The sequence below is a fragment of the Hylaeus volcanicus genome, chromosome 8 (genome assembly GCF_026283585.1).
Source record: "Hylaeus volcanicus isolate JK05 chromosome 8, UHH_iyHylVolc1.0_haploid, whole genome shotgun sequence".
NCBI classification, from domain to species: domain Eukaryota; kingdom Metazoa; phylum Arthropoda; class Insecta; order Hymenoptera; family Colletidae; genus Hylaeus; species Hylaeus volcanicus.
In genome coordinates this window covers 16,590,841-16,616,302 of record NC_071983.1, presented here as the reverse complement: position 1 = coordinate 16,616,302, position 25,462 = coordinate 16,590,841, and the positions used below count along the sequence as shown (strand labels likewise).

The window sequence follows — 25,462 nt, the reverse complement described above, 5'->3', positions numbered from 1 at the left end:
ATCAAAATGTGTTTTCCCGATGAACCAATCTATTCAAGTTGCAGTTGCAGAAGCTATTTATGAATAGGATGAATGGTGCATGCATAAAGGCAATAATGAATTCATTGTAAGTGATTTAGGAAGGCAACAGGTGTTAAATCAATGGAAATTGTACAATAGGAAAATTGAGCGGTTATTCTAACGATGCGTAAGTATTATTGAAGAAACATAGTATCCAAGGATATGGAAACATGCTGGAAGGTATTATTTCTATTGCTTCGATAACTAAGTTTAAATTTCGCGCAGTCGCAGGTCAGCGAGACATCTAACGATGAACAGACCGAATTAATTACCATTTAACTTTACGTTCATTTCATTCTTGCTTTACATTGGTTTTCATTTGCTTAGATACCTCTCTTCGTATATAATTCTCCCATTAGGTGGTCTTTTAGGGTCCATAGGTCCTCTTTAACTCAAGTACTAGTAGGTGCATCCAGAAAGCTCACTAGGCTGCTCTGTGAGCAGATTTTAGTACCCAGTGGCGCCATCGGTGACAAAACGCCCAAGTTTGTAGTGAAAATAGTTCCCATCGTTTTTATAAAATGGCGCCACCGATATCTTCTTTTTTTTTATTTTTTAAAGTGCGTAGATATCCTCTACATTGCACTGTCTTACAACTATAATCACAATATAGGCGTTTCCTTATAACTAGTTTACAAAATATTTTATGTTAAGAATTACATATTAGTTGTAACTAAACCTATTTGTACTTTCCTTATTCTAGGGCTATGTATATTAAACTTACGATCTATGTTTTTGAGCACCGTTTGGATATATATACTTATTGTTGATTATTACATTATTTTGTACTAGGTTTTCCTAGCTTGACGCACCAATCTTTTTTTTTTTATATTTGTAAAGAGGCTAAGGATTTACTATCAATTGACTTAACTTTGTTCTATTCCATTGTCTCAGTCTTTTTATTTAATACTTCTGTGTGTTCTTATACATATATTTCAGACTTTTGAACTTCTATTACTATTGTAAAATACAAAATATAAACATTTATCAACAATACAATATGAATACAATAAAATAAAATAAAAGTATCTTAATTTATTGTTATTTTCCTATCGAACTTTTTTTTTTTAACAGCCTTTTAGTTAACTCTATACTATCTCTTTTTCCTTACGTATCTAAATCTAGCTAATAACGTTTAGCTTTGTACCATTTGTTTCTTCCTACTTTGGAACATTTGCATAACCTGTAAATACCCTGCACATGTATCCCGGTTATTTAATTTTAAGTACTATTTTGGCATTTTTCCTAGCCACCGATATCTTTAATTAATTATTCATTATTTTTCATATTACAAATGAATGATTAATACAATTGTTTCCTTTATAATAATACAATATACTAGTTAATGTGTCAAATATATAATTTCTATGAATAGTTATTCAATTTAGCAATAATTATCGACACCATTAGTTAGTACCGACATCTAGCAGCAACAGTGGGAACTTTTTAAACTACGAACTTGGGCGTTTTCCTACCGATGGCGCCACTAACTGAGGGTCGATAATTATTGCTAAATTTAATAACTATTCATAGAAATGATAAATTTGACATATCAACTAAGATATCGCACTGTTATAAAGCAAAGAATCCTATTAATCATGCCTTTATGAAAAATTAAGAATAATTTATTAAAGATATAAGTGGCGCCATTGGTACTAAAATCTGCTCACTGAGCGGCTTAGTGACCTTTTTGGATCACCCACTATAGCTACAATCAAGCTAAGAATTCTAATAATTAGAGGGTCTTGGGTAGGTCTTTAATAATTAGAGGATCTCTAGTCTCAGCTTCTGTCTGTTTATAGTTAAAAAAGGGATACCGAACCTAATAACACCTGAATCGAGGTAGCAGGCAACATGGCGATTTCCCTGGTTGTTTGTGTGAAAAAGTTGTTATCTATCACCTTTGACTGTATACTTAGGTATATACCTAGGTATATAGTCAAAGGTTATCGCAGGATAGAGCAGTATTGTTGCTCTCGCTACTAATTATTACTGACTCTAGACATCAGAATTCTCAAATAAAATTTATCTGAACTTATTTAAATCCTGAATATCAAATTACGGCGAATCCTATCTTTAATTTCCTAAAATATGATTCAATATAAATGAGTAAGATGCGTGACATTAAAATGATGTCATTGTGGAATTTCCCTGTTGCAATCTTTGGCATCTCGTACACGTAACTTTGATGTTGTTTAAACCAACTGTGTAGCAAATTAAAAGAGCAACGAACGCGATGCACGTTTGACTTACGTCAACGCAGCATTAATCTATATAGGGAATCGTGCACCTTTCACGAACAGTGCTAGAAATAAATAGGCTTGAATAGGCTCTTGAACCTCGACACGCGAAAGGAAAACAGAAACGGAGAAAAATATATCGTTCGAAATGAAAGGAAAAAGACAACGCTAGCAGGCGAATCGTGAAATGTATAAGCGAGATAAACGATAAAAGAAGGAAAAAGAGAGAACGAGAAGTGATGGCGTAAACTTAACTATACGGCATTCGTAACGTTTCAGTCGCAGGATCACACGTGCGGTGTGAGTGCTGTATGGTGCTGTATTAAATGATTGAACAGGACCCGATCAGTTTTTTTGTCAGTGTTCCCCGATGTGAAAGTTAAAATACAACAACAAATCGGTGCCAACGTCGTTTTACCGTTTTTGTTTCGTTCCTGCCTACTGTTTCATAAACAAACTTCCGCGTTTCCATTTGTTTTGTTTCGCATGTGTATTTGTACTAGTTAACCACAAGATTGAGGTTAGAAAAGACGTGTGACACAGTTCTTCGTGTCGTGCCCGCGAACAGATTGTTAAGAAGCAAATAATTAAAATGTGTTTGTAATGCGATCACACGAAGCCAAAAGAAATTTGAAAAGGATGCTGTTATTTATATTCACTTGAAAAGAAGACGCGAAGCTATAGTCTCGTTAACGGACATAAGGGCACACATTAAAAACAACAAAACGACAGGTCGCACAAATGACATAAGGTAATGGAATTTTGTATGGACACGTAATTTGTAGAAAAGTTGAATAACTAAAAGTAATTTACGTGTATGTTATTATCAGACCGCGAATATTTATGTATTTATGAGAAATGTTAAGTATAAAAAATGTAATACTAGTTACATTTAAAAGACATAAACATACTTTAATTTACGTCTGTGTTCATCTGTATAAAAATAGAAATTTGCATAAACATTCTCAGTCTAATCATTATACAAATATTATCTACACTGCATTATATCGTATGCAATAACTTTTACTGTCTAGTGATAAAGCTATCTATACATTTTAAATAGTCCTTTGTTGTATTAGGTGTTAAATTTATGAAAATAAATAAATGTTGAAATATTCATAATTCTACATACGAAATAACTTCTTTATACTGTGCTAACAGCACCTTGTAAAGAAATGCCTACTTGGAAATAAATAAAATCTAAAGACTTTTGTGATTCAAATCTTATTGTTCTGTGAACAATTCGCATTGGAACAAAATATGCTACACAGTTTTATAATTTGATTCCTATTGTAATGTCATCGATATTTCCATTTGAACAACTGCTGGATCTTCTTATACATATATAGGTCTGGGAAAGTATATTCTATAGAAAAAGCTTTATTTTAAGCTATTGTATTTCTGTATTCTATTTTTATATATACTTCGAAATTCGATAAATAACTATATACGAAATGGAAATTTACGGAGACTCGCGAAACTGGTTAATTTTTGTCTCCACGTTTAAACTGCACGACGTCCTTGTTTAAGAAAACTAACATGAATCATTCCATGCCAAATCGATCACCTGTTGCATTTCAGGTCAGGGATTTTAATAAAATTGAATGTACAATTTAGCCCGCATGAAATTGAATTCGTCATTGTCGATCGTTATCATTTCGTTGCTCGAATTAGTTCGAAAGATGCAGGTGCCGAAATTTTTGCCGAAAAATAACTAAATAAATTTACGGATTTATTTATTTATTCGTGCGTTATATATTCTGTTTCAGAATCGTCGTGTTTGGACGTTGAAGGCTGAATTTTACAGACAAGAGCGAAAGTGAAGACAAATTCAAACACTCTGGAGGAAAGAAAAGTGGATATCCAAAATGGGCGAGAAACGGGGCACGAAGGCGTTAGAACTATGGTGCCGAAGGATAACCGCGGGTTACCCTGGTGTGAATGTACAAAACATGACTACTTCTTGGAAGGACGGTCTCGCTTTTTGCGCAATGATTCACCACTTTCGGTCAGATCTCATGTGAGTTATCGGTAAATGTGTAACAAGAGTAGGATAGATGTACCTGTAATTGACCATTTGAGAGGATATTCCCACACAAGCTTAGATATTACAATAGGCGTAGTAATAGTAATACATATATATTATATTATAATTCTTTCATTCTAGAAGTGTCATCTACTGGTACATGGTCAACTACCGGTACTTTTACCTTATACCGTTAATGTATGTGTCCGTCGTAAAGAAACATAACCCATCCCATTTTCGAATATCTTCGATTACTAACGGTTGGCGGACCAGTCAAATATTTGTCTGAAGAATACGCGATATATTTCGATACTAATACGATACCGTCTGCGTTTTATTGCAGAGATTTCAACAGTTTAGACAAGAACGACGTGTACGGAAACAACGAACTAGCCTTTAAAACAGCAGAGAAACACCTTGGAATTCCAGCCCTTCTGGACGCGGAAGACATGGCCTCCTGCTCTGTGCCAGATCGGTTGTCGATTTTAACCTACCTATCACAGTTCTACCAAACTTTCGGTGGTAAGTCAGTACAAATAACTATGCATGATTTGATCTTACATTTGATTAAGTTGTGGCGCGGCTCCCTTCTCAAAGGCCCATCGCGAAGTCGATCAAGTATTGTATATATAGACATCTTAGGTAGACCGAATGCTTGCGGAAAACGTATCCCCTCTGGGGGAAAATTACGGGAAGTGCCAACATAGAGTATTACTTATATTCCTGGCACAGACGAATACAGTTGGATCGTCGTGTTTACGAACAGGAAGCTTGCATCCCTCTATCTCTGTGGCCAAGTGTAGCGGTGTGGGTCCCGTCAAGCTTCCCCTCGATCCTTTGCACAAGGTGGCCTTTATACACTGCGATAAGCTTATCAGCTTGAATGCATGTTGAAACCACGACGTATTACTCTGTCATGGTTTATGCATAATGTACGATGTATGTAAATGAGCTTCAGCAGGGCAGTCGCGTTGGAATTATCACGATGGCCGTTTGGAGGGGTTCCCGTAGCTCTGGCGGACCAGTGCCATGAATTGCAGGATAGCGTACTGGAAGCGTCGGTTCAAGTAGCATCACAAATGTCCCACTATGGCTTAAATGGTACTATGCGTTTCGGCTGGTTGAGTAGGCCGGAAGGAGAGTACACTTCTGTATGAGGAGTGGCCTCATTCCACCTGAGCCAATCAATGGGTTGGACGATCGTAGTGGTAGTGCCGTGAAATGTAATTATTAACTCTGCCCGCGGTGCTATCAATTTGTTCACTTGTATTGCCAAGTGTGTTTGATTACAGTAATAGCGTTTACTGTTGAATATGTTATAATAACGACGGTACGCGCGTGTTGATTCAGTGAAATGTACGTTTAGTAATAATAAGCTATAAATAAGTGCACTCGAATCGATAGAAGAAGAGAATGAGATAACGATTTATAAGTATTCTGACTAATTTGTGAACCTTTATTCTTATGATTTTTATAGTCTTTCATGGAATTCACCAATTTTAGGGTTCAGAATTTTGCGCTTGTCGTTTGCGCAATCCGACGCACGGCATGTCGCACAGTGTTATGCCTGACACTGCACTTTTTTGTTTTGCATTCTGTTTTTCGATTCTACATGCAGGTCGTGCAATGTTGCAATTGCGCAACGGCGAATGTTCGTTAAAAAATATTGATATTAAATGAATGCAGTGTTCTTAAAACAAATAAAATCTTATTCTTTATCGTTTTTCCGTTATTCGAAATTAATATATCGAATCAAACTCAAAAATAGCAAAATTTGTACAGTTCAAGTTTTTAAATGTTACTCTTTTTCTTGTTACTGTTTTAGGTTCTTCCCCAAGCCGACTTGTAGTGAATAGAACATCGGAAGCCGAAGGTGAAAGGATCGTTCCAACGTCCGAGTCTCCGAAACAAAAGGTACGTGAATTTTTGTATGAAACATCATCGTGTTTATTTCTCACTCCCTCCGTAATGGTCCCTCATTAATATTTTGTTTCAAATTATTATCCATAATGTGAAAACTGCGTTCATTTAGTTAAAATTATTCCAACGTTTGTTATATCCAGTATGCGTCATACAAGGTATTTATAAATACGTGCCGCTTGAGATAATTACTAAACAGTAAGAGATACCAGAAAAACGACAAGACTTTGTTCGTCTTTTTTTCTGTAAAACATAGAATTCGTGAAGGTCGCTTCGAGTTTCTTTTTTTTTTTTAAATCGAAAACTATATTTTTGTTTCAGCACCATGAAAGAACAGAAACAGACGAATTCGACGTGCTACTTTGAAATGACCTTGAAACGGTCGAAAGTCACATAAAAGTTAAATTGTTGACACGCACAAGCATTAAGTTCTCTGCTACGTGACTTACTTTATTTACAGAACATGCTCAAAATTGTCACATTCATCTCATACCTCATTCCCTGTCCGTGACCCATCTATGTCTCCAGTGAATCTCATTTTTTGGAGCAGCTGCCTGAACGGGACGGAAGTGTTAAAGTGTTCCACAGAAACAAAGACTCATAATAAATTAATATTTGTATTAACCTGTAACATTAACTTAGACGTATAATCTTAACTTAACAGTATTAACAATTATAACACAGTATTAAACCAAAACATTGATATTATAATATGAAGATAGAAAAGTTAAATAAAAACAAATTTTATTTTATTGAATTCGCCCTTTTTTGTTCTTTCATGGTGCCGAAGCAACAGTATAGTACATAATACCTCGTTTCAAAATCACAAGGTGATCTTGAAAAATTGGAAAAACACTTTTCACACTCTTATATTCTGCATGAAAAATGACACGAATTTTTGTTTACATTTTTCTCGCATCACCTGCTGTTTAGTCATTAGTCTCTTTTATATTCATTTTAACATTTACCTTGAACAACACATCGTACATTTATCATTGACACACGAAAAGAATGAACAATACGATACCTAAGTTAGGCACACACACTACTAAAGGGTTTTTAACATGGTCACTGTGCCAAGTTCACTCTTCTCGTGCGGCAACGGTACATTGTAGACGTACTTCGTCCATTAAGTGATATAATCGTAAAAGTTGTTACTTGACTATCACCTGCATGCTAGACTTTATAATCGAATTTCGCCCACCAACGCGAGTACGACGCCATGTTGATCGTTTGGCGATTGGTCATTCCAGTTGCTTCGCAGAAGTCACTTGTTTTAATCACCTGAAAACTGCAATGCAAATGGTGAGACAAAGAAAAATACCAGGAAGAATATAATAAATAATTTGTGAAGGCTATGAAAAAATATTCCTGTTCGTTTTATAATTAAACATTGTTAGAGTATAACATAGAAAAGATGTGACAAAAAAGGCACGTGCAGAGGTAGAAGAAGTTAAGTAGGTGGGTATATATATTAAATATTTGATTACCCTTGGGTATAAAAAAAGAAGTTCTTTAGAAATCACTACTGAATGGATCCTGATGACCCTACACCGTTTTATTAGAAGAACAAAATCCCAAAACCCCTTTATAATTAAATAGAAGCTGCTACAGAGAACAATGTAACATTACTTTGAAATGATACAGGTGGCGTCGTGTCTGGGCATACGAAGAGATCCGTGCATCGCGTGCAGACTTCCTGTTTTCCTGGCGGAGAAGCTGGTCGTGTCCCGTGGCACTTATCATCGTACTTGTTTTCGTTGTGCTCGCTGCAACAATCAATTAACACTTGGCAATTATTACGAGACCGAGGAAGGTCAATTCTGCTGCGAAACGTGCCCTGACGAAGACGCCTCGTCACCCGCGACGGAAAAATACAAGGCCGCAATGTTAAGTGAAACATCCGAGAACATGGAGGATAACGACACCACCGCCGAGTCAAGCTATAAAGATTGTTACGGCGAGAAAAGCACGGATGGAATGCTTAGTTACAGTTCTATGCAAAGTCTAGGGTTCCCAGATCCCGCTATTCCCGACGTGGTCGCACAAACCTCTCGATTAAGACTGAATTTCATATCGAATCACCTGCTCTCGGAAAAAGATAAAGAAGCAGACATCGTCAGCGACTCTCTGGTGAGCAGCGATTTGAGCGCTGTCGAGACGGAAATGGCAAACGGAAAAGAGGATGAATATAATTGTTCTAGTGGTTCCTCGAGACCTGAACTTCAATTTGAAAGAGGCACGATTGAAGAAAATCATGGTGAGGATCACACGAAAGCGAAGGACTGCGTAAATGATAGTTTAAGTAGTAACGCGACGGAGGAGGAGCGTAAATTAATTGGCACTCTATCTGTAGTTAAGAATGAATCGGTTAATTCAATTACTAGAATGAACAATGCGAAAGAGCTGTCGGGTCATACCGACGGGAGCGAAGACGCGGATAATTGCCTGTCTCTAGTTCAAAGAAGGCTGAAGATGTTCGAAAGTCAGGATAGGGTAGACCATACCGAGAGAAAAAAGAACGAGCATCAAATTATCAACGTATTAGAATCTAAAGCTCAGAATAAGCAGCATGTAGAAGTAACAAACAATGGCCATACAGATTTAACGATTGATCAACAGAAAAGTGATGTGAAAGTTCCAGAAAGTATTGTAGCCAGTAGTCCTACCGAAAGTTTGTTAAGTTTTAATAGAATAAGTTGCAGTCAATCGAATTCGAAGATCGATGACACAACCGATAGCGATGCAAGCTCTTTGCCGAGCGGTACTAACAATATTAACGTGGAGGAAACACAAAAGAGCGCAGATACTATGGATGCATCTGAAGTACCTTCGTTATACATGGATAAAGAAAGTAACGAAGATAAAGTACCTGATACTATTGCAAAAGAGATTAATGAAATTCACGCAGCAAACGCGGATTCAGGTGTAGAGAAAGATTATCCGAAAGACTTGAATCCCTTTAAAAGTGACGAAGAAGAAGAGGACGTCGATAAGAGTCGAACAAGTGTAGAAAATTTCAAAGCTACCAAAGATTCAACGAATCCTTTCGATAGCGATGATGACTCCCCAGACCAGGAGGAGAACAAGCCACAGATTGGCACACCACCAAAACCGACCACAAGAAGCAACGTTAACAACAGCAAACATAAACAACAGATTCTTATGGAAATACAAACAAGAAGACGACTGATTGCACCGCAAATTAATTTGAATTCCTTTTCGAGCGACGAGGACGATCACAATAGCGATTCGGAGTATCATGGGGAAAGATTTAAGACTATGCCTGTTCCTAAACCGCGCACCATTAGGTACATAAATAATCATACTTATATTTAATCGTTGTGATATTATTTTGAACTAAGTACAAATACAATTGATAAATTTGTAGGCATATTCAAGAAATAGGACTAAGTCACAGTAGTTTGTCGACGTCAAATGGTTCTTTAACAAGTTTAGAATCTGGAAGCGTAACTCACGGAGCAACCTCTAGAAAGAAGAAGCCAGCCCCATTGCCACCAAACCTGAAGGACACAGGTTTTTCCAATCAACGTACATTAACGCGCCAATCGCACAACAATTCTGCTGATAATCACGTAATTTATCAATTATCTTTCAACTTAGTCTTTCACTTTGTAATTATTTAAATATTTGAATTTCATTAATACTAGGAGTCATGTCCACGCACAACCCCTAAGACGCGCAAAACAAAACCTGCACCACCTCCACCACTAAGAAGCAGCAGTCCATACAACACACCTGTTAAAGGAACTTTGACTTTCAACGAGTCTCCAATAGTTGCGTCACGTAAAATGAACCAAGACGCATCGGAAGATAAAAAGACCAACAAGGATGAAGCAAACAGGAACAAACAAAGTTTGATGCATATACCATGCGGAGAGAATTTCGATTACAAATCGTACGTAGACAAAAGTACTCAAGGAAAGTGGAAGAGAAAGAAGGGCCCGGCTCCACCTTGTCCAATGCCATATAAAAGAAAGGTGAGTTTCTATTACTTTGATATCGATTTGACCGATTTATACACGATGAGATACTTAACACGACCGCCTCGAATAAATTTGATATAATCTGCTAAACGTAAAAATGTTTCATACAAAGTGTGGTCTGGAAACATATACTGTAATCACTTTTTCCTGCCTTGTTTTTTTAGAGAGTTTTCAATGTCACCTTGTATTTTTAAGTCGGAAATATCAACTCCTTACGCCAAAGTATGAAAGAACAGCAACTTCCAAGTAAAGAGATATTGGGTTTATCTTCTCTAAACTAATATTATTAATACGATATTGGCGAAAACGATGTCTTGTGTATGTAATTCGGTTTACCGGTATTGCGATCCCTAGTATACACGTACTAGCTCCTAGTATTTCGAATACGAATGTAATTTGGATGCTGGCCTTCAGAATTTTTAAATCACCATTTTCTCTACACGAAACCCACTACCGAAGATTCGGATAAAAAGCATGATCGAATAGAGATAATTCTGTGTTTTCAGATTTTTTAATTGCATGATTTACGCAATTTTCTACTTAACATACTCCATGAATACTACGTAAAACGTTGACTAGTAACGTTGATTCTTATTTCGTAGCATGCATACGTGTTAACTTTGTTACCGTCAGTGGTTTATTACGATACGATACATTACGATATTATGTATTTTAGGATTACTATTTCTATTAAGTGTGAAATAAAGTAATACCATAGATGACTTAATATTTTCAATACAATGTCTATAAATAATTTCTAAATATTTAATACGATTTTAGGTAAAAATATTGTCCCTGGAGGACGTCAAATTAGAATTAGATGAAATTGAAATGCAACAACAGGGCTTGGAAAAACAAGGAGTGCGACTAGAACAACTAATTAGACATAAATGCGAATCTGGACTTAATACTGATGGTAATTCAATGATTACATTTACATACTATCCTGTATTTAAGCAGCTATCTATGTCGATATATTATTTTGTAAACATTTCAGATGTATTTCCTGGCACAGATGTAGAAGAATTAGTTCTAGAATTATTTGCCCTAGTAAATGAGAAGAATGAATTGTTCAGGCGACAGGCGGAGTTGATGTTACTTCGAAGACAACAAAGATTAGAGGAAGAACACGTCGAAGTGGAATACCAAATTCGATGTTTAATGTCGCAGAACGAATCTACAAAGACGGACTTTGATAAACAGAAAGAAGAAATATTGATACAGAGGTATAACTGGAATATCACTCTACTATATTACTGATTCTAAAGTTACGCTATTTAGTAAGGTTACTCTTTCAATTAACAGACTTATAGAAATTGTCGAACGACGGAATGAAATTGTCGAATGTTTGGAAATGGATCGTCGCCGAGAAATAGAAGAGGATAGAAGTATACACAAACACATGGATTTGTTTGCTGGTGAATAAATTCTTGATAAACAAATTTTTCATAATACAAACAAAACTAATAATATTCATTTTATAATAGCCAAGAAAAAGAACGAGACATCGTGTAACGAAATAGAAGATCCCTCAAGTTCAAAAACAAAGAAAGGCAAGTTAAAAAAAAGATTGAAGGAGAAGAAATTCAGTAGGTCAACTAAAAAGGATATCGATAAGGATATAGACGAGACTGAGTTATCCCTCAAACGTAATACTAAGCGAAAATGGTTTTAAGGTGCATCTCTTACTTAAGTTAAAAACTGTCCATACAATTACTCAATGTCAGTCTATAGAAACTATTACCTCGAATAAGTTTTACATTAAATGTTTCACAATACATATTTAAGTTTCTATAATCTATATTTTAATTAATCAGAAACCCACTAAAACTATTTTCTGATTATATCACAAATCTGTCCTTACAACATTCTACGACTTAAACCTAACACATATTGCAGTAACCGTATCTTTTTATCTTCTATTTTATTTATAGGTCTCTTAAAATAAAGACGAAAGCTAACAATAACATACTAAAATTTGAACGATACTTGTAAACCTTGTTTTTAAAGGACCCATATATAACCTATCTTTAAAGTGCTACCTACTTCCTCATATTTAGCAAACAAGCCAGAAGGTAAGCAATTTTTCGTACCCAACTCTATTTAAATTGTGGCAAAACACATTCGCGAATACGCTTCAAGATTTCACACGTGACCTTCGAGCGATAAACCTAACCTAGAAATGACGTCCTGGGACGCTTACGACACCTGAACGTGCTACATGATTACGCACTTTAAAGGTACATACCATTTCCCTGAAATTAGCTGGCAGTAATACCGATTAGCAGTGATTAGATGGGAATAAGTACAAAATAGATACCTAATTATTCGAAAAGAAACACTATATCTAATGGCGGCGTTCTGGCGAGTCTGATCACGACGACGATTTATAACCAACTCCTGAGTCGATAACGAAGTAACCGTTTACTAGGTTATGGCCACAAATTGCCGCCAAATTCGAAAGTACAAAGTGCGAATATATGAACAAGAGAGAAGGTCGTTTCTTTATGAAATAATAACTGCTCGTTCAGTAATTCAATAATTTTGTTCTTTCTTTAGGTCAAATACTTGAAAAGAATACTTGCTTTGAATACTTCAAAGCATTGAAACCAATGTTTTGAACAATTTGAACAAACCCAGTCGAATGAGGTATGTTAGTAACCGATTCGCCTAATCGTGTCGTTGCAATCGCTAATATTTGGATAGAGACAGAAGATTTATTCTTTCCAAAAGAGGTTAGGCTACAATCGCTATTTATCAATTAAAACGTTCATAGTTACTCGCGACTCGACAACTCACGAGTCTATAAAAAAAAATGCCGATAAAATATATTGGTCGAACAACCACCTTCAAAGGGAAACCCTTATGGGAGATCTTGGCAAATTTGAAAAATTTTGGTGTAGGTAGAATGGTAATTAGAAGTCGACAACAACGATACCCCGAAGCATGTTACATGCAAATACTAAAAGTAGCCGCGTTACCAAATTCCGGCACTAACCCCCATGTAAGTTTTCTTATTTAATTCTACTGTTTGAGATTTGTGTGGAAACTAGACGTGACCCACACACTTATAAATATATAATCTTATAAACGTTTCATTTACTTTCTTTTGATTATAAATTCGGATATATTTATTTAAGAATTTGTAAATATTATACTAAAACTGAATCGTATGTTCCAGGAATCACGAAATGTGGCAGCTCTTGTTAGAAGAACTTTCCGAGGTTACACTGAACCAACCCCTGTTCAAATAGAAAAGGCCTCCTATAAGGCGGATTATGTTTTAATACCTAAAGACCAGGAGCACCTCTTTCTAAACAGAAAAGAACAACCAGCCAGGAGAGTTATGCCAAGGACGACAAGTTTTCCACCTCTTCTGAAAGAATTCTTATACTACCAAGCAAAACAAGCAGGGCAACCTCTCACAGAAGAACCTAAACTGAACCTTATATATAATTTAGATGGCATTAAATTTTACAGAGTAGCAGACGAAAACGAAACCCCTACAGTCGAAGTCAATATAATAGAAAAAAAGACTATTTATTTGGACGAAGAATCCAAAAGCCAATCGTAAATGCACTTCGATACATTATACGCGTATCTAATTTAATAATTTAATAAAAGATGGAATGTTTTTCATACATCCGAACCAATTCACGTGTCGACACCATTTTGTTGTTTTAAAGCGTATCTTTCGCTCTCGCGACGTTGACTTTATTCGTATAAAGCATCCAACGATATTTTCTGCAACGAACCGAGTCAGCGTCCACCGTTCCATATTCACCATCTGTGACCACATTAAACCGACGATTATTGCAATTTAAGTGTAGTTGTCACGTTTACAAAGCACGTACTTGAAACATGAATTCCTTGCTGTTGAACAATGTCAGTTTCTTTCCCCAACAAATTTCTCGCAGCTATATTCTACCATTATAAAATACATGTGAACCAATGGATATAATTGTGTTACGATGTACAATAGTGTGATATGATATTGTATATTTTGCTATGTAGCATGGTACGGCATAGTACTGTATATATAAAGAAACGATCCAATAGAGTATGCGTCGTGTTGCGTTTGTTCACCTTCCAAAATTGCCTCATTTCCTGAACATCCGTACGTTTTCTCACGAGCCAGCCACGAACGAACCGTTGTAAGTGCAATGCTGCTTCATCCTCGGACCACAACCACGATTTAGGATAAGGAGGCCTACGAGTAACGATGGATGATTACTTTGAATACAATCCAAGTCATCTAATCACCTACCGCAAACGCAACCATTGTTTAAACAGTGGGATGTCGGCTGCATTCAATGGGGGTGAGAAAACCCTCGAACGACGAGGATTACGGTTCCACAAAATCTCCGCGAGGTAGTCGAGACCACTGAAACGACACTTTTGCACCTGCAATTTCTTTGTATGACTTGTGCAATGCTATGCGAGCTGCTGGATTTGTTTGGCATGTTTTTACGTGTACCCGAAGAGCGTTCCATTTGGAGGCTTCGAACAGTGTTTCCTCTAACGCGGGTAACAACAAATGAAAAATCCTTTCCTCGACGTAACTCGACTGATCCCTTTCTCGACCAGCAGTTAACGCTTCCTCTTCGCCATTTCCGCAAAATTTCCGACATACATCCGTATCGTCGCTTTGCAAGCTAGCTAAGCAACTCGATTCGTTGATGCTAATTTCTTGGATCCCCTTTGGCGATGCGTTGCACATCTTCGAAAGTAAGGGAGTTGGATGAGTGCCTTTGCACTAAGTAATTTCCAATTCTCCAATCGAAATTTTCACGGGTATTAGACTGACAGCGAACGCGTCGAAAGGATAATTGAACGCCGCGAAAATCATTTGTCAATCCGCAGCAACGAGCCGGCAAACGATCAACAAGATCGGTTTCTCGATCGAGGGTTCGATAAAATGGAACTTCCGTGATAATTTTCTGGGCGACCACGAAAACTCTTTTAGATGCCTGCATGTGAGCCCTGGTGTCCTATAGTGAGAGCTGAGCTAAGAAAAGTAGGTACGATTCGTAGTTATGCTCTTTATCAAGTTCCCTGCTTTTATCTTGGTTGATTGCCTTCGAATTAATCGACGAGGTCTCCAGTCGCCGAAGCGCCATGGATCGTGAAGAAAGCTGAACTTGGCGAAACGGTGACCAAGGATATCTTTGATCGTCGTTTCCGCGATGACAAGGACCCGAAAAGAGCGGCTTTGGCGGATAAGTGGTTGGACACGGATAAGGAAAAACGTGTCCATGCTCTTCAGAGAAAGTCTATTCCTAGTAAGGACGCAGGTAAGTTTTGAATAAGATCGCCAAATAGACAAAATAGCTGCTTGAAACATGTTCGATTCCTCCTTAGTTTCTGGCAAGAGTGTGAAAGAGAAGGGTGTCGATAAATGGTTGGACACGGATGAGGAAAGACGTATCCATGCTCTTGAGAGAAAGTCTATTCCTAGTAAGGACGCAGGTAAGTTCTGCGTAAGATTAAGTAGACAAAATACTGGCTTGAAATATGTTCGGTTCCCCCTTAGTTTCTGCGAAGAGTGTTAAAGAGAAGGGTGTCGATACGTTGGCACCGATCGGGTCCATCAAGCAAACGGAGACGTCTCCGCGATTGTCCGACGTAGAGGCAAGGACGAAAGCAGCGCAGTCCGAGAAAAAAGGTGAAGAAAGTCTCCAAAATCCAAACTAATAGGAACGTAAAATTATCTGAAAACATTGGCATGAAATGTTCGATTTCTTAGCGCATTCGAGGATCCTGTCGGAGAGAGGTGTAGACCCAGCGGTCACTACCTTAACGGAGACGGGGACAACACGACGACTGTCTGATATAGGATCTGAAAAGCTGGTCGAAACTGATACCGTCGAAGCAACTAGTAGATACGTGGGAGATTCGTCTGGAGAGATTACAGAACGCGAAGGAATGGAAACAACGGGCAGACGGGAACACGAGCAAACTGGCGAACGAGAAGTTTCGGCAGGAACTTCCGGCGAGGGGGTTGATTTTGGAAGCGTTCAAGACGAATGCGATCCAACTTGTCCTCGACGTATTTCACGGAGCAAGTTTATTTTTTTTTAACGTTATCTACTTATAGGCCAATCGGTAGAGAATTAAAGCAGCGTTTTTGTGACAAAAATAGTAACAGCAAACCGATTGTGCAGTTACATAGAAGGGTATGCGTAGATTAATAGGTATATGTTTTTCACTCCCAACTCTGTTCCGTTTTCTTGTTATTTACAATTTAATTGTAAAAAAAATCGTGATTTTTGTCGTTTTTTGCTTATAAACTTTAAACTAATGCAGCAATATCAATGCTCCAATGAGACAAAATGTAGGTGATGAAAATACCTACAAAATGAGACCTCGAACGTCTCGATCGGATAATGAGGAACGGAGAAAAATCTGGAAAACCGGAAAATTTTTTAAACTGAAGCGCTGGCCTTTTGGGAACAAGTAGTGATTGATATGTTCTTTATGTGTGCAAAAAGCGGGGATTGTCGGATAGGTGGTTTTCTCATAATCGTAATCTGAATTTTTCAGTACGCTTTTTTCCATCGGGCCTGTATCCGTTATCGTAAGACCGATTTTTATTTTAAAAAAAGATTTGAATAGTTGACGTCGTGTACTATAAAACGTATATTCTAGTTTTTCGATAAAATGTGTTGAAGTATGCGAAAAACCATGTAAACCTACCTTATATACCTTTCTCCTCGGCTGCCGCTGTGTCCCCCACCACTCGACCGCGATTGAGCGTTCGGCCGTGTTTAGTCAACTTTACAAGGGCTTTTCGCATACTTCAACACATTTTATCGAAAAACTAGAATATACGTTTTGTAGTACACGATGTCATCTATTCAAATCTTTTTTTTAAACTAAAAATCGGTCTTACGGTAACGCATACAGGCCCGATGGAAAAAAGCGTACTGAAAAATTCAGATTACGATTGTGAGAAAACCACCTATCCGACAATCCCCGCTTTTTGCACACATAAAGAACATATCAATCACTACTTGTTCCCAAGAGGCCAGCGCTTCAGTTTAAAAAATGGCGAAGATACGAATTTTTGAAAAAACGCTGAATTTTCCGGTTTTCCAGATTTTTCTCCGTTCCTCATTATCCGATCGAGACGTTCGAGGTCTCATTTTGTAGGTATTTTCATCACCTACATTTTGTCTCATTGGAGCATTGATATTGCTGCATTAGTTTAAAGTTTATAAGCAAAAAACGACAAAAATCACGATTTTTTTTACAATTAAATTGTAAATAACAAGAAAACGGAACAGAGTTGGGAGTGAAAAACATATACCTATTAATCTACGCATACCCTTCTATGTAACTGCACAATCGGTTTGCTGTTACTATTTTTGTCACACAAAAATGCTCTACTGATTGGCCTATTAGGCTTTTGATAACTGTCCTGTCTTTATCGATCCTTCGTTTCAAGTAGTCATCGCTAAAGTATTTAATTGGTTAATTTTAAGAGTCGCCTTTGTACGATTTCTCATAGGAGACAGAATACGCAAACTCGAAGAAAGGCAAAAGATCGTTGACGAATACTTGCTGAACAAGGGTACGCGTTACTTCGACGATGTTTGCACTTGTTCTCTATCCTGCATCGTCCGTGCCCTGAGCCACGACTCCTTCGTCAGAAGTATAATAGCTTCCGCTGCCCTGTTCACCCTTGGGCTCAAACTTTGTTCGGAATTGGATGCTTGGTACTTGCCGATTCGGCTCTCATAAAATAGAACCAGCGTTAAAATAAATACAAGTAAATTTCGCGTGTAATACATCCAGCGTATTGTATTATACAATTTTGTGAAAATTATATGTACGTACAATAAATTCGCGTTGAATTCGTGTTATATGTAGCATTCAATGAAGTATAAAATTTTGACTGAAAAAAAAAATGCTCCAGGTGAGGCTCGAACTCACAACCCCGGCATTGCTCACTAGTCACTGTCTTATAAGTACCGTGCGCTAACCAATTGCGCCACTGGAGCTGTTGGTAACATCCTCGCTAAGAATACTTTTCAACGACTCGACCACTAACTCAAAAAATGATTCCATTCTATACTGTTACGTGTACTTAATCATGATTTAGCTGTTTAAGATGGTATGTCAAAGAAGAAAGCTAGACTGGCACTATAATATGTAAGTGTATGTCGAACGAAAATACCAAGGCAAACGATCGTTACCTGCGTGTACGCATATACGTACATTAAATTGAAGCAATATCATTTAGTTAACGTATTGAAATACGTCAATGATATGTTGAATAATTAATTAGATTTGGCAAACTTTTGTGCTATTATCTATCATTTTGTCGAGTTCGTTCCTCGCTATAGAATTGTTGGTAGGGAAAGATGTCGTGTCGCGCTGTCGTTGATCAACGACAGACAAGCTACATCTTCTCTGTTTACTTTTTGTGTTCAGACTGATTTATTATGTGATTGTCAGTCGATTCGGATACCTAATTACTGTAAATCATGATGGAAAGGTAACGTTTACGTAATATTTCCTTACATTGTACATTTACTAAGAATTATGGAATACGCAAATGTTGTCCAGGTTTCTAGAAGGAACCACGTATAAAGACGTCAAATTTTACGAAAGGAAATTTCGTCTCAAATATCGAGTATGAAAACACATGATCACATACGTGTGCATACATAATTTCTTATGTATGAAAGCGTAAATATGCATCTATATGTTGTTGCTGTTTGACGTGTCAATTACTGCCATCACCTTCGTTTTGGTTAATTAAATATTTTTTAAACGTGCAAATGTTGTTTGTTCGATACGTTGAAAATCTTATTTAATTTAATAATCGATGTATAGCAAACAATAGTTATTTAGTTTTGGATGAGTTGTGTCTTTTAGTTTTCTTAGTATGATTATAGGTATGTCACGAAAATGCGATTGACAGCCTTCTTCTTCGTTTCATCTCGATTATTTTACTCGTTTCATCTTTTCTGTGATTCTTTCTCGATCGATTATGCGAATTCACAATTCTTCGTAAATCGTGCAAAATAATATAAAGTTTTGTAAAGCATAAGCATTACTACGAATATTCTAACCTCTAAATTTGTGCATATCACATTTTTCAGAAGAACAATTTTATATACAGCTTGGATGTGTTAATATGCAAGGTAAGTTACTTTCGTTCCATGAATCATTCGTATGTGGTATATTAATTAACAGTTAAAGTTGTTGATAAACGAAAATATTCTTAATTTTAATGCCATCGTACTATACTGTTGACCATTATCATTTTAATTTTAGATACAACAAAGAATGAGCTGGTTTGATGCCACTGGGTTTGCCAACTTGGCCAAGTCCGCTTTGAAAGGTGCCCAGAAAACTATCGACAAAGCATTAGATATCAAAGACGAAGATCAAAAACCTGTAGAAAGTCATACAGAGGATACATCAGACTTTTTCTCAAATTGGGGATTGAAGGGTGAAGAAGATGTCGATCATCGTGAAAAAAGCAAGGATTCTAAACAAGAAGCAGCAAGCAGCATATGGGGCAGCTTCACTGGATCTTTCTTCGAATCTCCAAAATTTAACGAAGAAGAAAATGGTCAAAACCGTATTACTCACTCGAGATCTCTACAAAGCACGTCTGTTGGAATTGAACAAAAAACCAAGCTTACATATTCGTCATCCTTCCCAGATGATTACAAGACTAAGAGTTCGAATTCATGGAAGAATTCCAAACAAACGAACAAAGATTGCGACGAGAAAGATGCCGCCGACATAATTCAAAATGATCCTTCTCAAGATATTACCGAAGCATCGACTTCCGACTCGTTGAAGCAATCGGAGTCACTGGACAGGATCGTTTCGGAGAATGTAATTTCCGATGACGATGATAAAACGAAAGATCGCCTGAGTACTAACGCGGAAAAACACGACTGCATCGAAGAACCCTTGGATAAAAACGAAACTACTGTTACAAACGAACAGAACAGCGAATCGGAATGCGACAAGATAGACTCTTGCGAGCTTAGTTCGTGCATCGATGGAAACGCGTTGAACAGGATTTCCTACGTGTCATCGGAGAACGATAAGAAGAGTCTGGAGAGCGTCGAGATCCTTGGTTCTCGGTCGAACACAGATTGCACCACCACACCTGAATCAGATGGCAATTCTCTTAGTAACTCGGCAAGTCCTTCTGTAATGGGCGTTAAAGTGGACTCCGAATCAGTGGAGATACTACCAGAGAGCCCAGTAACGTCCCCGAGTTCTGTAGAAATTTTAGGCGATTGGAAAAGTGATAGCAGTCCCTATTTATCACCGATAGACTCAAGGCGCACTGAATCGTCCTCTGTATTGGACAGGGGAGATTCAGTGACACCTTGCTGGGAAGACAGCAGCGCTACGCAGAGTGGAAATAAAGAAGAAAATCAAGAGTATCCGTCCTCTTCTGATATTTCCCCGTACGAATCTCCAGTGGAAGATGCGAAAACTCCACGCGATGATTCGTGCATGAGTAGCGTGAACAGTACCTCATCGACAGGAACTTATCCTGGAGGATCAAGCTCGTATTTAAGCAAGACCTTATCGTCCTCGGGTGGGCATAATGTAAAATCTTTCACGTCGGAAAACATGGAAATTATGCCCTACTATCCAGATGAACCAGAGGAAGCGAGTTTGGCCGAAGATTCTTATACTTCCGCTTCTGAGAGTACGCTCACGACTATATTAGAAACATTGCAACAAAAAGAACAAGTCAAAGGTAAAATGGAGATACCCGATAGCGTTCTTCCAAGTGGAAAAATGTACGATTCGTGTTCGGATGGGAAACCAGCTTTGATGACGAGTTACACAGATACGAGTTTAAATTTAAGTCTGGATTCCTTAAAAGATAAACATAATTTACATTTGCCAATCGAAGCGATTACCACGCAGCCTATCCGTAAACTGGCCGAATATCTTGATGGAACGAGCAAAGAAACGGATAGAAAAAATCTCGGTATAAAATCTTTGATAAGCGCAACCATAGAGCCAGCAGTACCAGAATTGGAGCAATATCCTGCCGACGAAGCTGTTTTATCGCATTCTTTAAAGTCGGATATCCTGGAAGGTGTGGATCAACATCTAATGTCGACAGACTCAAGCTGCGAGGGAACCTTAATCGAGAGCAGTTCAGAAGATAATCCGTCGTTACTTCATAAAACGGAAGGAAAAATTTCAGAGACGCCTTTAACATCTAGCTCGTACGTTAAGACAATGTTAGCAGATGCGATGATCGAAAAGAGTGAGATCGTCGAGATTGAAGGACAGGCCGTTGATGTCCCTCGAGAGAATTCCCCTATTTCCTCAGAAAGGTATTTGATAGAAATTTATGTTTAATTAAATCATTAGTATCCATTCGAACGGGGTAGGTTTCATCTTGTTCCTTACAGTCGGTCCGATCTGGTTAAAATTGGTTCGGATCAAACGAGCGGTCATACCAGTGGGGACGAATTAGAAACGACAACTTCCAGCGACATTGAAATCATATCCAGGTACAGGTACGGTTGTGAAATTATAATTAGTTGTCTATCGTGAATATTATCTTTATGGTGTGGTTTGTAACTCAATGACAAACAACATATTTTATCGAAAATAGTCCAAATGGCGATTCGAGCTCGACACAGTCGCGACAAAGCCTGGTAAAGTTGCAATCAACGAAAAGTGGCGATCTCTTGACGAAAACTTTAAAGGCCAGAGGACATTCGAGGGAACTGAGCGAAATTAGCGTGGGATCCGATGAAGGGAACCTCGAGATAGAGACGTTGCTAAAGCGTGTACAGGAGATGACAGAAATATTAGAAGCCAGAGAATCGAAGCTCCTCGACGTGAGCAGGATGAACATGGAATTACATGAGCAAAACACCAATTTAAAAAAGTATGTCCTATAGATAATATGTGCGATACTTATTCGTTGATTTATTCCTATATTTTGTACAGGCAACTCGACAGCTTTGAAAAACACGCGGAACAAAGTCAACATTTGAATCAAATCGCTGACGAATACACTCAACGATTGTCCGCGTTAGAAAGAAAATTCCAGCAAGCAATACGAGAACGAGATTTATTGAGAAAGAATTTGGATCAATTAAAAGTGGAAGCAGCTACGCGTTTGTCATCTCAAGAAATGTATTCCTTAAGCGCAGAAAAAGACGAGATCATTAAGGAGCTTAGGGAGGAAGGAGAAAAATTGAGCAAGCAACAGCTTCAACATAGTAATATTATTAAAAAATTACGAATGAAGGAAAAAGAAAACGATGCTTTGATAAAGAGTCAAAAGTACGTACATGTTTATAGGTACTTATGATAATAATACTTTCACTCGGAATGTTTACAGGGAGCAAATGGAAGAGCAGACTTCGGAATTAGAACGTTTGAAAAGATCGTTGCATGCGAAAGAAGAAGTCGAGCGATCCCAAATAGAGGCTGTCCATACATTGACAGCGAAAACGAAGAAACAAGAAAAAGAGATTTTGACTTTACAAGAAAAATTAGATAATGCTCTGCATAAGATGGATGCCTATAAGAAAAGTTTAGATGCTGCGAAAATGTAAGTAAAATGATTTAAGCAAAACATTTCAGATAATTGATTTTCCTTTTACTTTTTCACCTGTTATATTTCAGGGATCTAACCGAAACAAAGAAACTTTTAGCAGTGACGGAAACGGAATTAAAAGACGCAACAAACAGCGCTGGGGAATCGTGCCAGCTTCTTGCGCAAGTGGAAGAACTGAAAGTTAAATTACGAGAATCAGAGGAAATGCGCGTCAAGTAAATATCTTAGAGTCATAATGGCATCCATAATAGTTTTCTAATATTATTGTCTTTATCTTGTTCTACGTTTAGAAAAGAAGAGTTCCTTAAGCATGAGAACAGTGAGCTACTGAAACGTCTAGAGGCTGCCGAAGCCAGAAGCGAAGAACTCTCGGAGTCGGTATCGATGGCTACGAAAACACTACTAAGGCAGTTGGAGCAACTTCAAGCGAACCTGACGCACAAGTCCAACAGCTTCATGAAACAGGAAAAAGCTTTGTCGGAAAAGAATATTGAATTGCAGACAAAAGTGGAAAATTTAATCGAGATGGAACGCTATTTGAAAGAGGAAAATGTTAACTTGAAATCAAAAATATCTCAGTTAGAATCAAAACTCGCTGCTAAAGAAACTGAAAGGACACGATTGCAGGAATCGTATGACGAATTGATGATAAAAAAGGAGAAGTTAATCGAACAGAATGTCCGGTAAGAAGCTTTCGGGATAACCTCATTTTTCAAGGATTCGATTCAATTCGATTCGACAGATGTTATATTTTCAGGCATCGACAAATGATGGAATCGCTTGAACAATCACATTCTTCGCAAGTAATGGAGTTGAATAAAGAGATCGTTGCGTTAGAGAATAAACTGGCAGCTGAGAAAGCAGCCACGGATGCGGAAAAGAAGAAAAATCACGCGATGTCCGAGCAACGACGAAATATCGATGGCAACGAACGACTCAGTTCTACCACTGTTGAAGAGGAAGACTCAATAAACGCTATAAACAGTATTTGGCCGGTAATTTGTTTATAACACAACGAACCGACTGATTAATTTTGACGTAACATAACTTAGAACTATTCTGATTCCAGTTGTACCATTCTGCTACCGAAGACAGTTCTGAAAGATACGCGATGGGGTACGATAGTAGGATCAGAGCAGGATCGAGTAGCACTTCCATATTTGAGAATTTGCAGTCGCAACTGAAACAAAAAGACGGTATGTTTCTACATATATTAATAAAGTGTGTTTAATTTTATCGATCATATGTTTGTTACCGTGCTTGAAGAAAATAAGTGGATCCATATTTTTGTTTGTAGGTGAAATACAGCAACTTCAGTGGGAGTTATCGCGTCGTAACACGGAGAGAGACGCGCTCAACACTGAACTGTCTACGTTAACCTTAAAGATCGAAGAATTAAATAATAAAGTATCGAACGTTACAATTTTAAATGAAAGTTTGCAGGAGATACAAACACGATACGACGCGTTGTTACAAATGTACGGTGAGAAAATGGAGGAAAATCAAGAATTGCGTTTGGATCTCGCTGATATTAAAGAAATGTACAAAACGCAGATCGATGAACTTTTGAAACGAGACACTTGAAATTGTTCGCGATTAGAACGCCCCCGTTGATTAATTTAAGTTTGATAGACAGTACGCGAGGTACCAGCAGTTTGTAAAAGCATAGATTCGACGACGCGTTCTTAAACAATGTTATTTATTACAACGAAATCGTCGATGTTGCTTAAAAATGATAGGAAGTGATAGTGAGCTAAAGACGCAGATTAGTAATCTGTATAAAATTATTTTAAATATCGCAACAGGTCGATCCGGTTAGGTAAAAGAATGTTATATGTTTTATGGTGAATATTTTCAGGTGATTCGAGCTTGTCGTTTGATTAAATTGAACAATTCGAACTTTCGGTTATTCATAAGTACGATCCACGGTTTTCAATTTTACATTTCAGTTATTTAATGTTTGTGTAAAATTGCAAAAGGTGCAGTATGTGGTTTTGTTCACTCTACAGTCATCGCTGTCGTCAGTCAATGATTGATCATTTGACGAGTAATCGTTCAAATCAATCTCCGTTGCATATGTACATGCGCGCATACACGTACATCGTGTACAAATAGAGTAAGAAGACAAACAATGTGATATGAAGTGTAATATATCGTTTAAAGTTTCTCATATTGTAATATACAATTGAATTACAATGTAATTTATTAAAAAATTACGTTCGTTTACTGAGAATGGTATCTTTTTTTGTAGTTACAAATGAGATGTCAGAACATTACAAATTTAAGGTTCTAATTTTAAATTAGAAGTCGGAAACTAGAAATTTATGGACGTATAAATCGGTACACACGCGTATATATACGCGAGTGCATAGCATAATCAGGCAGCCAGCAAGCAAGCAAACAGGCAGGCAGGTAGGTAGGCAGATACAGATATTCAATAAAAATAATACGTATCGGAAAGAAAGGACGGAGATATGAAAAGATTGAATAGTGAGGAAATTGGCAAAAATAAGGTAGCTAAAAACGTACAATTGAAAAGGTGCAAAGAAGACGATCACAAGTCAGCGAAAGGAAACAGAGTGACGAATGATGGTGTATCGTACCAGACACAAGAGATCCAAGGTAAATGAAT

General features: G+C 37.5%; 5 protein-coding genes, 1 long non-coding RNA gene and 1 other non-coding gene across 12 annotated transcripts; 4 read left to right on the top strand and 3 right to left on the bottom strand.

The window, feature by feature from the left end:
- The first annotated feature begins 227 nt into the window (after nucleotides 1–227).
- On the top strand, nucleotides 228–12,222 carry LOC128880776 (MICAL-like protein 1). 4 transcript variants are annotated; one of them, XM_054131207.1, is made up of 11 exons: nucleotides 252–3,051; nucleotides 4,070–4,320; nucleotides 4,670–4,848; nucleotides 6,152–6,240; nucleotides 7,894–9,557; nucleotides 9,638–9,842; nucleotides 9,918–10,247; nucleotides 11,034–11,169; nucleotides 11,251–11,479; nucleotides 11,559–11,671; nucleotides 11,741–12,222. In XM_054131207.1, exons 2-11 carry the CDS (start codon nucleotides 4,169–4,171, stop codon nucleotides 11,926–11,928), a joined length of 3,285 nt encoding a protein of 1,094 aa, XP_053987182.1. In that variant the 5' UTR covers nucleotides 252–3,051; nucleotides 4,070–4,168; the 3' UTR covers nucleotides 11,929–12,222. The 4 variants fall into 4 exon arrangements, 3 of the variants coding, with proteins under 3 accessions (XP_053987184.1, XP_053987182.1, XP_053987183.1); XR_008457915.1 differs by lacking the exons at nucleotides 11,251–11,479; nucleotides 11,559–11,671; nucleotides 11,741–12,222 and adding an exon at nucleotides 10,418–10,571 and having other exon boundaries at nucleotides 228–3,051; XM_054131208.1 differs by lacking the exons at nucleotides 252–3,051; nucleotides 4,070–4,320; nucleotides 4,670–4,848 and adding an exon at nucleotides 4,855–5,549.
- On the bottom strand, nucleotides 5,576–12,710 carry LOC128880779 (uncharacterized). Its single transcript, XR_008457916.1, has 3 exons — nucleotides 12,502–12,710; nucleotides 7,879–8,015; nucleotides 5,576–7,537 (listed from the first exon to the last, which is right to left on the bottom strand). It is a non-coding gene; the product is annotated as an uncharacterized LOC128880779 (long non-coding RNA).
- Nucleotides 12,711–12,925: 215 nt separating this feature from the next.
- LOC128880778 (28S ribosomal protein S34, mitochondrial) lies at nucleotides 12,926–14,316 on the top strand. Its single transcript, XM_054131212.1, has 2 exons — nucleotides 12,926–13,257; nucleotides 13,435–14,316. The coding sequence occupies exons 1-2, from the start codon at nucleotides 13,069–13,071 to the stop codon at nucleotides 13,825–13,827; spliced, it is 582 nt and encodes a 193-aa protein (XP_053987187.1). The 5' UTR covers nucleotides 12,926–13,068; the 3' UTR covers nucleotides 13,828–14,316.
- LOC128880777 (IQ domain-containing protein K-like) lies at nucleotides 14,220–15,203 on the bottom strand. The gene is made up of 3 exons (XM_054131211.1): nucleotides 14,731–15,203; nucleotides 14,521–14,657; nucleotides 14,220–14,463 (listed from the first exon to the last, which is right to left on the bottom strand). The coding sequence occupies exons 1-3, from the start codon at nucleotides 14,971–14,973 to the stop codon at nucleotides 14,220–14,222; spliced, it is 624 nt and encodes a 207-aa protein (XP_053987186.1). The 5' UTR covers nucleotides 14,974–15,203.
- Nucleotides 15,204–15,340: 137 nt separating this feature from the next.
- On the top strand, nucleotides 15,341–17,996 carry LOC128881191 (uncharacterized). Its single transcript, XM_054131978.1, has 4 exons — nucleotides 15,341–15,722; nucleotides 15,787–15,918; nucleotides 16,000–16,314; nucleotides 17,764–17,996. The coding sequence occupies exons 1-4, from the start codon at nucleotides 15,596–15,598 to the stop codon at nucleotides 17,994–17,996; spliced, it is 807 nt and encodes a 268-aa protein (XP_053987953.1). The 5' UTR covers nucleotides 15,341–15,595.
- Nucleotides 17,997–18,163: 167 nt separating this feature from the next.
- Trnai-uau (transfer RNA isoleucine (anticodon UAU)) lies at nucleotides 18,164–18,256 on the bottom strand. The gene is given in 2 exon segments: nucleotides 18,164–18,199; nucleotides 18,219–18,256. It is a non-coding gene; the product is annotated as a tRNA-Ile (tRNA).
- Nucleotides 18,257–18,440: 184 nt separating this feature from the next.
- LOC128881310 (TATA element modulatory factor) lies at nucleotides 18,441–25,378 on the top strand. Of its 3 annotated transcripts, none has more exons than XM_054132249.1 (12): nucleotides 18,441–18,753; nucleotides 19,364–19,405; nucleotides 19,539–21,589; nucleotides 21,668–21,769; nucleotides 21,874–22,152; nucleotides 22,215–22,553; nucleotides 22,612–22,824; nucleotides 22,899–23,045; nucleotides 23,121–23,513; nucleotides 23,588–23,825; nucleotides 23,900–24,026; nucleotides 24,128–25,378. In XM_054132249.1, exons 3-12 carry the CDS (start codon nucleotides 19,551–19,553, stop codon nucleotides 24,412–24,414), a joined length of 4,164 nt encoding a protein of 1,387 aa, XP_053988224.1. In that variant the 5' UTR covers nucleotides 18,441–18,753; nucleotides 19,364–19,405; nucleotides 19,539–19,550; the 3' UTR covers nucleotides 24,415–25,378. The 3 variants fall into 3 exon arrangements, with proteins under 3 accessions (XP_053988224.1, XP_053988222.1, XP_053988223.1); XM_054132247.1 differs by having other exon boundaries at nucleotides 21,668–21,775; XM_054132248.1 differs by lacking the exon at nucleotides 18,441–18,753 and adding an exon at nucleotides 18,982–19,156 and having other exon boundaries at nucleotides 21,668–21,775.
- Nucleotides 25,379–25,462: the final 84 nt, after the last annotated feature.

Coding starts and splice junctions, on each gene's coding strand:
- LOC128881191 (XM_054131978.1), top strand. CDS start 15,596: ATGTTCGATTCCTCCTTAGTTTCTGGCAAGAGTGTGAAAGAGAAGGGT. Junction 15,919..15,999: donor AGCGCAGTCCGAGAAAAAAG/GTGAAGAAAGTC, acceptor TCGATTTCTTAG/CGCATTCGAGGATCCTGTCG. Junction 16,315..17,763: donor TCCTCGACGTATTTCACGGA/GCAAGTTTATTT, acceptor GATTTCTCATAG/GAGACAGAATACGCAAACTC.
- LOC128880776 (XM_054131207.1), top strand. CDS start 4,169: ATGGGCGAGAAACGGGGCACGAAGGCGTTAGAACTATGGTGCCGAAGG. Junction 6,241..7,893: donor CCGAGTCTCCGAAACAAAAG/GTACGTGAATTT, acceptor GAAATGATACAG/GTGGCGTCGTGTCTGGGCAT. Junction 11,170..11,250: donor ATCTGGACTTAATACTGATG/GTAATTCAATGA, acceptor TAAACATTTCAG/ATGTATTTCCTGGCACAGAT.
- LOC128880778 (XM_054131212.1), top strand. CDS start 13,069: ATGCCGATAAAATATATTGGTCGAACAACCACCTTCAAAGGGAAACCC. Junction 13,258..13,434: donor ATTCCGGCACTAACCCCCAT/GTAAGTTTTCTT, acceptor CGTATGTTCCAG/GAATCACGAAATGTGGCAGC.
- LOC128880777 (XM_054131211.1), bottom strand. CDS start 14,973: ATGTGCAACGCATCGCCAAAGGGGATCCAAGAAATTAGCATCAACGAA. Junction 14,658..14,730: donor CCAAATGGAACGCTCTTCGG/GTACACGTAAAA, acceptor AAGAAATTGCAG/GTGCAAAAGTGTCGTTTCAG. Junction 14,464..14,520: donor AAACAATGGTTGCGTTTGCG/GTAGGTGATTAG, acceptor CGTTACTCGTAG/GCCTCCTTATCCTAAATCGT.
- LOC128881310 (XM_054132247.1), top strand. CDS start 19,551: ATGAGCTGGTTTGATGCCACTGGGTTTGCCAACTTGGCCAAGTCCGCT. Junction 23,514..23,587: donor TTAATCGAACAGAATGTCCG/GTAAGAAGCTTT, acceptor TTATATTTTCAG/GCATCGACAAATGATGGAAT. Junction 23,826..23,899: donor CTATAAACAGTATTTGGCCG/GTAATTTGTTTA, acceptor TTCTGATTCCAG/TTGTACCATTCTGCTACCGA.